The sequence below is a fragment of the Leptidea sinapis genome, chromosome 1 (genome assembly GCF_905404315.1).
Source record: "Leptidea sinapis chromosome 1, ilLepSina1.1, whole genome shotgun sequence".
In the NCBI taxonomy this organism is placed as follows: Eukaryota; Metazoa; Arthropoda; class Insecta; order Lepidoptera; family Pieridae; genus Leptidea; species Leptidea sinapis.
In genome coordinates this window covers 13,913,949-13,926,264 of record NC_066265.1, presented here as the reverse complement: position 1 = coordinate 13,926,264, position 12,316 = coordinate 13,913,949, and the positions used below count along the sequence as shown (strand labels likewise).

The 12,316-nt window shown below is 36.0% G+C and overlaps 1 protein-coding gene across 1 annotated transcript in view; it reads right to left on the bottom strand.

Moving 5' to 3' along the window:
* LOC126966709 (proline dehydrogenase 1, mitochondrial) overlaps positions 1-10,816 on the bottom strand; it is a 43,737-nt gene extending 32,921 nt beyond the window's left edge. The window contains exon 1 of the mRNA XM_050810919.1: positions 10,523-10,816. Within this exon, the coding sequence (XP_050666876.1) occupies positions 10,523-10,726 (204 nt within the window). The 5' untranslated portion in view covers positions 10,727-10,816. The remainder of the gene's footprint in view (positions 1-10,522) is intronic.
* Positions 10,817-12,316: the final 1,500 nt, after the last annotated feature.

The following is a 12,316-nucleotide window of genomic DNA, read 5'->3' as shown; positions in this document are numbered from 1 at the left end:
TGGCCTTAACATTACCTAAGATAATTTACATAGTACTTTTACGGCTTTACAAATAAAAATGTTTTAACACATTTCTACTCTACCCATAAACTAAGACGGCCTTAAAAAAAACTAGGTAAAAATGCATAAAAGGCATTTATTTTCCAAAAATTGATTCCTTTACAATTCTTTTTGATGTCATTTCTAATATACTAGATACTACTACCGCCTCGGAAACAAATAGCGCTCTGAGAGAGAAGAAGCGGCGCAAGAAACTCTCCCAGCATTCTTTTTTTGCGCAAATAAAATATAAAGTATATCTCAGATATAAAGTTATAATTTATATTAAACAAAGAATGTGCAAAAAAATTAAATATCGCTTGTTCAATTGTCTATGTTCCGTGATATCGCTGACAACAACATTGTTGTGTGAGACGAGCAGGACTTCAGAAATATCATTGTATAGACATCTATACAATGATATTTCTGAAGTTTTTGAACGTCAAGCAGCCTTGCGAATAAACGCGGGAAATCCGAATAGTCCAGGAGGTATCGGCGCATGAGTACCGACAACTATTCCACCTCCATTTTTTTATGTGATCCTCTTCAAATTGCCCTACTGACGAGAATATAAACTTTGACTACCCATATAGCCGAATGGTTAGTGACCCTAACTACTAAGTTAGAGGTCCCGGGTTCGAATCCCGGCAATCATATTTTATAAGTATATTGTATTAAATATATCGTTGTCTTGTGTAGGTACCCAAAGTACAGGCTATGCCTAGTTGGGACTAGATAATTAATGTCAATAAAAAAAAATGAAAAATAAAAACGATTCACACTTAAATAGCTTTTGTAAAATTAATTCCAGACAAAAACATTTTCCAATCTACTGAACGAATATTCATGTAGATTTCACACGTGGATTTAAATAGTTTGTTTCGATATCGTAGAAAAGTAATCAATTTTATAAAAATTTTCAAACTATTATAATTCCCATTATATTATATACTACTACTTATTAATCATTAAATCGCGGACACTAGCTAGAATTATATAATAATGTAATAGTTTTATGATGCACAAATTCTACAAATTTTTAGGTCTGGCTGACTGTCTGTATTTTACAATGTTTGCCATTTTATTCTGTTTCAATGACAATGGATTTTTATTACACGGTCAACAAAAGAGACTTTAATTATGATAGCCGGATTTAAGTACCATCATGGCATAAGTAATGCACTCAAGGTTAGCCCCTCACAAGGGAAATCCTTACTGGTAAACAGAATTGACATTTTGATGCAGGCAGAGTTTCAAATGAAAGGGTTTGCTGATAAGATAATTTATCAGTGGGGAGTCCTTTGCACAGCATGCCGGCTAGATCATGGGTAGCCAAAGGCGCCTTTTTCAGCCATGAAGCCTTAATGTGTAAGAGCTGGACAAATGAGACTGAACACCTTCTGTCTCAAGGTTTTTTTTTTATGGAATAGGAGGACAAACTAGCGTACGGGTCACCTGGTGTTATGTGATCACCGCCGCCCACACTCTCTTGCAACACAAGAGGAATCACAGTAGGGTTGCCGGCCTTTAAGGAAGGTGTACGTGCTTTTCTTGAAGGCACCCAGGTCGTATCGTCCTGGAAACACCGCACAAGGAAGCTCATTCCACAGCTTCGTAGTGCGAGGAAGAAAGCTCCTTGAAAACCGCACTGTGGAGGACCGCCACACATCCAAATGGTGGGAATGATATCGTAACTTGTGGCGTGTCGTGCGAAGGTGAAATTCGGCGGCAGGAATCAGGTTGAACAGCTCTTCGGAACACTCCCCGTGATAAATGCGGTAGAAGACAAACAATGAAGCGACGTCTCTACGCAACGCCAAGTGATCCAGTCGTTCACAGAGCGCTAGGTCCCCGACAATTCGAGCTTCTCTGCGTTGCACGCGGTCAAATGGATCGAGCTGATACTGGGGTACGCCAGACCAGAGATGACAGCAATACTCCATGTGAGGCCGGACCTGCGCTTTGTAGAGCGCTAGAATGTGGGCCGGCTTGAAGTATTGCCGTGCTCTATTTATGACGCCCAGCTTCTTCGAAGCCAATTTGGCTTTGCCCTCCAGATGGCCACGGAATTGGCAATCGCTCGAGATTTCGAGACTTTAAGGTAAGTGTTTTCGAAGAGCGGTGTAACGAGAGCAATTGTAGTGCCGCTCAGAGTTTATGGGTTTTTCAAGAATCCTGTGCGGCACTGCATTGTAATGGGCAGGGCGTATCAGTTACCATCAACTCAACGTCCTGCTCGTCTCGTCACTTATTGTCATAAAAAAAAGAAGAAAACACCTCAAAAAGACTCTGATCATGCATATGCATAGACTTGTGCGGAGAACGCGGGAGATGTTTTTAAAAAGAAAAGGTATTTGATAGATTAAAAATTAAATTATTATTAATTAATTAAAAAGAAAAGATATTTGATTCAAATTTAATTTAGTAATTACTAGCTCTTACCCGCGACTTCGTGCGCGTGCAATAGCTACTTTGGGCAGCATTTTTTATTTTTAATAAACTCACTTCGCAAATAATACACAACATAGTTATGGTTAATACATTTTTATTAGCTAACAACTATAGAACTTTCATCCCCCTTTGTCACCCCACACAGGTCTAAATTTTAAAAACGCTAGATCAATATATTTATTTATTTCTTATCAAGTGCCTAAATACAAATTTTCATGGTGTTATCTTCGATAATGACGAACTTTCTTACATACTTTCACCCCCTATTTCAACCCCGCCAAGCCTTTTATTTTCGATAAAAGGTAGCCTTGTCATCTTGATAAAAGGATTTCCTTTTCCAAGCCCTTGTCTTTTTTATGATAATAAGGGACGAGACGAGCAGGACGTGAAGCTGTTGGTAACTGAACCGCCCTGCACATTACAATGCAGTGCCGCTCAGGATTCTTGAAAAACCCAAAATTTCTGAGCGCCACTACAAGTGCGGTCGTCACCTTGAGACATTAGGTGCTAAGTCTCATTTGCCCAGTAATTTCACTAGCTACGGCGCCCTATCTATCTCTATACTAAATTTCATCAAAATCGGTCCGGTGGTTTAGTTGTGGAAGCGTAACAAACAAACTCACATTTACATCTGAATAAATCATTAATAGCTAAGGCTTATTCTATGAGCACTACGGAGAGCCAGACGCTATGTCTGCGGGATCACACCTGCGACCGACCGCTCATGTGTGGTCGCTTCTTTGTAGTCGATGGTTATGTCGATATGAACATCGTGTGACTGGCTTGTGCAGCTGACATGACTATATACATTGGCACATAAGCGAATTTTTCCTGCATCTGTAATAACCATAACTAAACACCAAGAATAAAAAATGAACTTATTATGCCTACTACTCGGCTAGACGAATAGTAATAGTATTATAAAGTGGTAGTAATAGTAATATAGTATACTTAATTCGAATTAGTAAGTCTTTTGCACACCATTACTGCAGAAGTCTCGCAATATCCAAAGCGTTGCAAGCGTGCGCAGCAATTTATAATATATATATATATATATATATATATATATGTATGTATATTTATACTAGCTGTCCCCGAAAAAAATGTATTGCCAATCAAAGTATTAAAAAATTCAATAATTATTATTTTTGGGGTATAAAAAAAAGACGACCGTTTTTTAGACCTACCAAACCTATCGAACCACAATTATTATTGAATTCGATTGCCACATTGCAACCCTATTGCGGATCTGTGGATGAAACAGAATAATATAAAAATCGTGATTAAAAAACAGGGGTTGATCGTAGAAGGGTGAAAATTATAACTTGTATGTATTTTTTTATGCTGAATCATAATAAAATAAAAATTTAGTTGGGTGACCCTTACCATTTAGGGGTATGAAAAATACATTTTGGCCGTATCTCACAAATTTTCAAACAAATTGGTTTAGCCATTTCGAAGGAGTTTGGTAGCGAACACCGGGACACGAGAATTTAATATAGACAAATAATTATATTATCCTCTTATTTAAATTGCTAAAGTATAGAGTCACATACTTTTCAAAACAAATAATATTATTTCGTCTGATACGTTTATAGCACCGTTATGGGTTATGGACAGGGAGCGTACATTTGATGCCCGTTTCGTCATAATGACGTATTAATATAAACACACACAGGATGTTTCAAAAAACGTAGTGACAGATAGTGTATCAACGATTGGTTCTAACATAATAGTTTCTGAAATATAAAAAAATAGTATTTAATGGGACGAAAACAAAATGCTTTGACTACGGAGAAGACAAAACTGAGTGTTAGTTAGAGTGTTATAATATTACACAATGAAGCATTTTGTTTCCATCCCATTAAATACTTATTTATTATATTTCAGAAACTATTATGTTAGTTATAAATTACAACTCATTAATTTATCTCTAAATAACACGCATAATTAAATGAAGAGATAGTCATGAAAACCAACAATTCGTTTTTTTCCATCTTGTATGTAGCTTGGCGTCATACGCCTGTCATCGGCATAAAATGTATGCTCCCTGGTTATGGGACAGTGAAGTTTATTGCACGGTTTTTATTAGCCCAAATTTCGTTAAACTTCATAAATTTATCGAGAACCGAAGACAACACATTAATTTGATAAAATTTTTCAGTTTGCAAAATAAGATTTTTGTTATTTTATATTACACTGGCATTCAAAAGTAAGTATCACACTTTTAAAATTGGGATAACGTTTTAAGTTCACAAGATATACTTTCGAAATAAAAAGGACTCGAAAGAGAATTTAATTTTGTACACAAAAACTTTTAGTCGGTAACCTTCTTTTAAGAATTAGCTGAAAAAAAACTTCAAAAACAAAACCATTCCTTTTTCAAAGTGGACGATTCCGAATTACAATTTTACCATTCACATTTTTCTTTCTGTTTTAAATTTTTTTCAAGATCGATGGGTCTTGTTTTAAAAATTTATGCTAAAAAGCACATAACATTTATTTATCATGCCTCTTTCAGTTGAAGAATGTGCTAGGATCATGGCTTTTCTGGAACTAGGCATCAGTATGCGTCGCACTGCAAGAATGGTGGGTGTGACGGTACGAACGGTCCAGAAGGTAAAGCGAAGGTACGCAGAGACTGGACACCATCTGAGGAGATCTTGTAATGGCAGACCCAGGTGTACCAGTGCCCGAGAAGATCGTTATATTATTTCCACTGTGTTAAGAAATCGCCACCAAAATGCAGTTGAAGTCCAGCAACAGCTACTTCAGACCCGGAGGGACTACATTAGTGACAGTACAGTGAGAAGAAGACTTGCTGAAGCAAATTTGAAACCCCGAAGACCAGCGAGTGGCCCAAAACTCGAGAGACAGCATCGAGTAGCGAGACTGCGATACGCCCGTGAACACATGCAGTGGGATGAAGAAGAATGGTCAAGAATTTTATTTGCAGATGAGTCTCGATTCTCCCTTTACACTTCTGATGGAAGGCAAGTGTTTACAGGCGACCTGGTGAGCAATACCTTCAAGCCTGCATCTCAGAAAGAGTCCAATACGGTGGAGGCAGTGTACATGTATGGGCTGGCATATCTTCAGAAGGTCGCACAGAGCTAGTAGCCATAGAAAATGGCACCCTCACTGGGCAAAGATATGCTCAAGAGATTCTCAATGAGCATGCAGGGCCGTATTTAGCAAATATGGGTGATGGATCGATGCTGATGCATGATAATGCCCGGCCACACACGGCTCATATCGTACAAGAGTATATTCAGGAGGTCGGTATCAGCGTGATGGCTTAGCCATCAAGAAGTCCTGATCTCAACCCGATTGAACACGCCTGGGATGACCTTGGGAGGCTAGTCAGAAATCGTAGACCACCACCTACTACCCTCAGGGCACTAAAGCAGGCCCTGGTAGAAGAACGGGAGAATATTCCCCAACATCGGCTCCGAAACCTAGTGTTCAGTATGCCAAACCGGCTCGAAGCTGTAATCAGAGCTCGAGGAGGCAATACCAGTTATTAAAAATTAAATAACATGTAATACATTTTAGTTGAATTTTTTAACACTAAACTGTTTATTTTCATTGATTTATCTTTTTTAAGTTCAAAATGTTACTAATGTATAATTTTAGTTTCTAAGAATTAAAGCCTATAAAATTTGCAACAAAACGTTTTTAATCTTAAATCTCTACCTTCTATAGTTAAGAAAAAAATTTAATTTGAAAAGTGTGATACTTACTTTTGCAGGCCAGTGTATTTTCATTTGTCGTCATGTTAATTTTAAATTTATTATTCTACTTTTTAGTTCGGTTTTCTACAAAAGTGTGTTTTTAGTTTATTTTAACTACAATTTAATGCATAATATGTTGCCGAGTCGACAGCGATGCGGATGCAGCATCATGTGTACGAAGCCTCACAGCGATAAGACCTTGTCATACTGACATAAAAACATGAAATAATCGCATAACATCCCGCATTTATAATCAAAGCACCCGTAGGAAGGCTTTGGCATGGAAATTGGCAGTTAGCCATTTGCAACGCTGCACCACAAGCACGACAGATCAATAAAATGTCTTGTTTTAAGTAATGTTAAGTCAACGCCAGACTCATGTTATATCAGATCTTGCCAATCTGAACTCTTCTTCATATTCAGTAAATTAAAAAAACAGGTAATCTTCGAACAAGTCTTACCGTTATAATACTACTTGTAACTTTTGCATGACGACCATTTTGAAATTCCAATAAAAACTTTATAAAAAGTTTGGCTGCATTACCAATGCGGTTAATGATTATATAACTAAAAGTCAGCTGACAAGATGCAAGAAAGTCAGTTCAGTTTTAGAAACTTTAGAAATTGGTCCATAAATGAAGGAGATAATATTTGTAATAAAAAAAAATACAACAGAACGCACGAACTGATAACCTTCTCCTTATTTAACGGCCGTTCCCAATATACTATCTACAGATAGAGATAAATTACTACCTTCTACTGTCAGTGATTAGCTGTCAATAATCTGAAGCTGTCCCAATATACCCGATAAGTCATGCTTATCGTCTTATATCGACGCGTGAATTGAAATTTCCATACAAACTTCTATCGCTGGTAAGCTCCACGTCGTCCCACTGACAGACAGCATGTACGGATAAGGTGAGTTACCGTCGATAAGTTTATTAGGACAGAAAAGTCAACGATAGTTACGATTAGTATCTCAAGTAAGAGATAGACTGAATATTGGGAAAGGCCGTAAGTCGATTCAAAATTCAGTAAAACCAATAAAGCGGCACCACGTTTACTTTGCTATCAATAATTTTAGGTGCTTATGATACCTATTGAATTGAAATTTCGATAATCGTGATTCCAATACTTATACAGAAAAGAATCAATATTGCGACATCTACTTGTAATTCGGTGTTAGCAAAAAAGTAATACTAACTTTCGCCTACAGCACTTCGATTAACCTACCTACTTAAGTGATCAATTTTGTAGTGCTTTTTGCATGTGTAATATTATCTATTTGTTTTTAGTAACCACCATCAGAATAACAACTTATAAACATCAACATAAAACAAATAATTACATTTATAGCATGCAAATAAAGACAAGTCATACATCAGGATATATTTAATTAAAGGTACAAGAAATGAAGCATACAAGGCCCCAAGATTAATCGTTGGGGAGAACCCGATTTAACGTTGTATTATTGGGAGGAATAGCCCTTAATAGCCAGATTTGAAATCCAGGAAACATATTTTTATTGTAACATAGTACATAGTCGCGGACGAGGATAGGTACAAATTGTGTTAACGTACCTTCATTCGTTTTACGCAGTACCTTGTAACATTCTCAATATTTAAACACCTGTACGATGGTCGATGATTCATTCCGACCTGTTTTACGAGTTCGTTTATCCTGGTAAAAATGGAGGCATTCCTTTACTAACCGACGTAGCGATGGTGCTTCAGTTTGAAACCAAGATGGATAATTCTGAAACACTCTTGTATCTTTCACAAGATTAGTTGAAAATGTAGGTTAAATTGTTTCATTTAATAAGATGCTTTATGCGTGTCAATAGGAAAATTAGTAATTGGTAATTCCATGAAATATTCGGAAATTGAACAGACTTAATGGTTTCATTTTCCCTTTTGGTTTTCCTTTAATGTTATTAATAGTAGTATCATAAAGTTCTTATATTTTATATAGGCCCCGTGGTTATGTTGCATACCAATTATATTTATTTATATTATTTTTGGGCGCGAAAATACTATCAACAACCGCAGCATTTTCCCACAAGGAAAACGCGATTGATAAAAAGTCAACTGTCTGCTCAATTTAACGGAAAAAGCTGTAGAACTCAATCTATTTGCTAAATTACTGATATGTGGGCCCCACCGTTGTTTACTATCTATTGTAATAAAGTAAAAAAAAAAGGCAAATTCCGAGAAAAAATGCAAAGATTTGCTGAATGTGGATTTGCTGCTGTAAATGATTTACTGAAAAATCGACTTGATATACCTAACACAACGCGGAGTCTTGAGATTAAAGCTAAGTAAATTGGAACCGAATATAAAATCTGTGTGCAGCAAGCATCAAGCGCATCGATCGCACTAAATAAATATAGAAAAATCAATATTAAAAGTATTTTGAATTTTAGTTTTTCACTGTATTATGTTTCGAAATTTTACTTACGATGTTTTGGTAACAATTTTACAGTAAATTCTTCCTAAAACTTATCATTTATATTTCTTAAGGGACGAAAATATTTTTAAAGGTTAAAAATTGTAAACATTTTGAAATGTTTACAATTTTTAACCTGAAACTGTTTTTTATATTCTTCTTCTTTACGTCTGTCAATGAATATATATATGTATATATATATATATATGTATATCTATATATATATAATAGTCCCCTGTATTCTCTTGGAATGTCCATAACAAATAACTTTCACCGAATGTCGGTGTGTCACTTTAGCGGTGTTATAGCACTAATAGCAATTAAATTAAATACTTTTCACAGACTGACGTACAATAAATAAACAAAAAGACTCACATTACCGCAAAAAACGAATGCACAATAACAGAAATTCTCTTTTCTCATAACATAGAATATTGCGTTGGGACAATGTCAAAGTCCGGTGTTTCGGTGATAAAAATGATTGATGACAGAAATACAAAATTATTATATAAAATATTTCGGTTGCTTTCCCCAATTTTACAGTGTATCAGTATAATTTTATATATTATATCTATAATATTCAATTTAGGCATTTTAATAGACAATTTGTTATGTTTTTAAAGTGATAACCCTCACTTCTGGGATTAATTAAGCCGTTCGAATGGCTCGTTGGCTCAGTCGGAAAGAGAGCTCGCACGGAACGCGAGAGGTCGCGGGTTCGAGTCCCGCATCGTTCATAAAATTTTGTTTTTCAGATTTATTTGTGCATATGTCTATATATTATGTAACTAGTGACGCAAATTATTCATTTATTAAATTTTCCACATTATGTAATAAATTTTCACGATTTTTTCGATTCACACTGAGTTTTACATAAGTTTTCGAGTGTTACATAAAATTATTTTTATAAACTAAGTGCCTTTAGTTCTTGGTCATAATTAGGTTAACGATAAGAATTGGGGACTGGGGTTTCTTGCTCCTATTCGACCCCCTCAAAAACATTATCGTATATAGTATCCCCAACATCAAAAGCCAGGTAAGTACTTGTCTTTACTAAAATTAAACAAATCCGGGGCTTATTATCGAGTTTGTTTATAATTTATCCAATTAACGATTTAGGTCACATTATAAATCTCCGTGTAATAATAAATTAGGTGTTAGCATGTGAACATGTGAAGTATTTCTATAAGAATAGAGAACTGCATCTACAAAAAATTCTAAGTTATTACGTAAAGAAAACATTTGATGTGCGAAAGTGTAGTTTAAATTGCTATTTGCTAACTAATCCGATTTTTTACTATAATTCTAATACATAATTATATAAGTCAAATCAATTATAGTCATTCGGCTTACTAATCTTCCCTAATTTATCTGTCCGTCGATTATAGGCTGAAAACGAAATAAGAAATAAGTAGGAAAGAAAATTCAACCCCAATTTCGAACGCATGCGCCAAATACCTCAGCGTTAAATCCAATACTCCATTCAAAAAAATTTCATTATATTCCCATCAGTCTTTGACCCCAGTGATTCGGTATTAGCGAACAATGTTCTCTAATCAGCGTCCCTAACATTGCTCAAATTACTGCCGGTCGGGAGCCCGACCATCGAGCAGGTGACGTAATAGGCCAGTACTATACAGACCTAGGGGTTTCAAGTTTACTGGAGCATGTAAGTTAAACCGGTTACGTCTGAACCAACGTGGGAAGCCACGTGCATTAGTAGTTCACAAAAATCGCTTGCACCGAATAAAATTCAAGGACCGAGCTTCAGTTAAATTTAGCCTCGCTCCGAACGTTAAAGATGCCGGCACATTGTTACATAGTTACATAAGACATCAGCTGTTTTTACTCACCATATCGTTGTTCTCGACAATCCAGTTGATGGAACATATTTGGTAGACGAGGTATGCCCGGACTAGTTCGCTAGTTTTTTTACTTTTGAACGCCTCTTTCGAGTTGCTGAATGTAAGATCTAGATCGTCGCGTGATGTTGGTGGCGTGGAAAGAATACGGACGCCTCGAGGAGCATTCACTGCCAGCCGACGTAGCAGAGCCATGTTCAAAAGCTCCGCGCACGGTTTACACAAAACACACGTCTACACAAGCCGGCTGACAACTGACAACTGAATTTCCAAACGCTATGAAATAATGAAATCTCCTTGACAGTGACGTACCACGCTCAATATCGCGATTTGCAACAGACTGCGCGCGCAAATGTTCCAATTATAAATTGAAAATGGAGGTGTGTCAGGCCTGAGGCACACGATAGGAGGCTTCCAATCCGATATTTTCCTGATGGCAATCTTGACTGAATCAACCGTTCGTCGTTGCCAAGCGACCTATACAACAATCTAATTCTAATAACGATGTCATTTTATGCACTGTCGAGCATAACATTGACGGATCTATAGTAAATAATTTAGCCATTACTTAATACGTTAACTAGGAAGGCATAACAATATTAATTCGCCAGTCTTAATAATAGGTGACCATCTCGGTAAAACAATAATATACTTTCCAAAAATCAAAATGCTCAAAAAATGCATTTACGAAACCTTTCTTTTGAACCCTCTTATTTTATGAGTGTTCTTGTTTGTTACAACCAACTTACCGAACTACTAGGTATCATAGTACGAACGTATTGATGAACAATGTAAACAGATTTCATAAATGCATGATTTTGAGTGTGATGAATATAACTATTACGGTAGTATGTCGCGGGATGTTGAGCAGATAATGTAGTTAAATGATCTGCCCAAATCAGTGATACAATGCAAATTGCAAAACAAAATAATGAATACATTTTTATATTAGTACCAACGTACTCTTATTAATTTAGTAATATTACATTAAGTATACCTTCATTGTAATGTTATTAAAATATTATTATTTATTGAAACTATTAAGTTCAAATGTTACAAACAAAACTGTAGAATAGGTACTAATATAGCGTAAATTACCTTTCTTTTATTGATTTTTCCATATAAATAGTGATCTCACATCTAATATATAAAATTCTCATGTCATGGTGTTAAACATTGAACTCCTTCGAAACGGCTTGACCGATTCTCATGAAATTTTAGTGCATATTGGGTAGGTCTGAGAATCGGACAACATCTATTTTTCATCCCCCTAAATGTTAAGAGGGGTCACACGAATTTTTTTTTTTAATTTTTTGGCCATTTTTTTTTAAATTTGTTTGATTATGAGTCAGCATTAAAAAATACATACAACTTCAAATTTTCACCCATCTACGATCAACAGTTACTTTTGTATCGCGATTTTAATATCGGCAATACAACGTTTGCTGGGTCAGCTAGTTTATATATATATTTTTATGAAAATCAGGGAAGAGACGAGTAGGACGTTCAGCTGATGGTAATTGATACGCCCTGTCCATTACAATGCAGTGCTGCTCAGGATTCTTGAAAAACCCAAAAAATTCTGAGCAACACTACAACTGCGCTCGTCACCATTACTGCTTAATCTAGACGGCATCCTGTGCAAAGGAGCCTCCCACTGGTATGAGATATATTAACGTTACATACAAAAATTAAAAAACCGTAGCGTAATACGGACTAAAATGGATCACATGACTTTGCCGTTGTCACTTTGAGATTAAGAATGTATAATGGTTATATTAATAG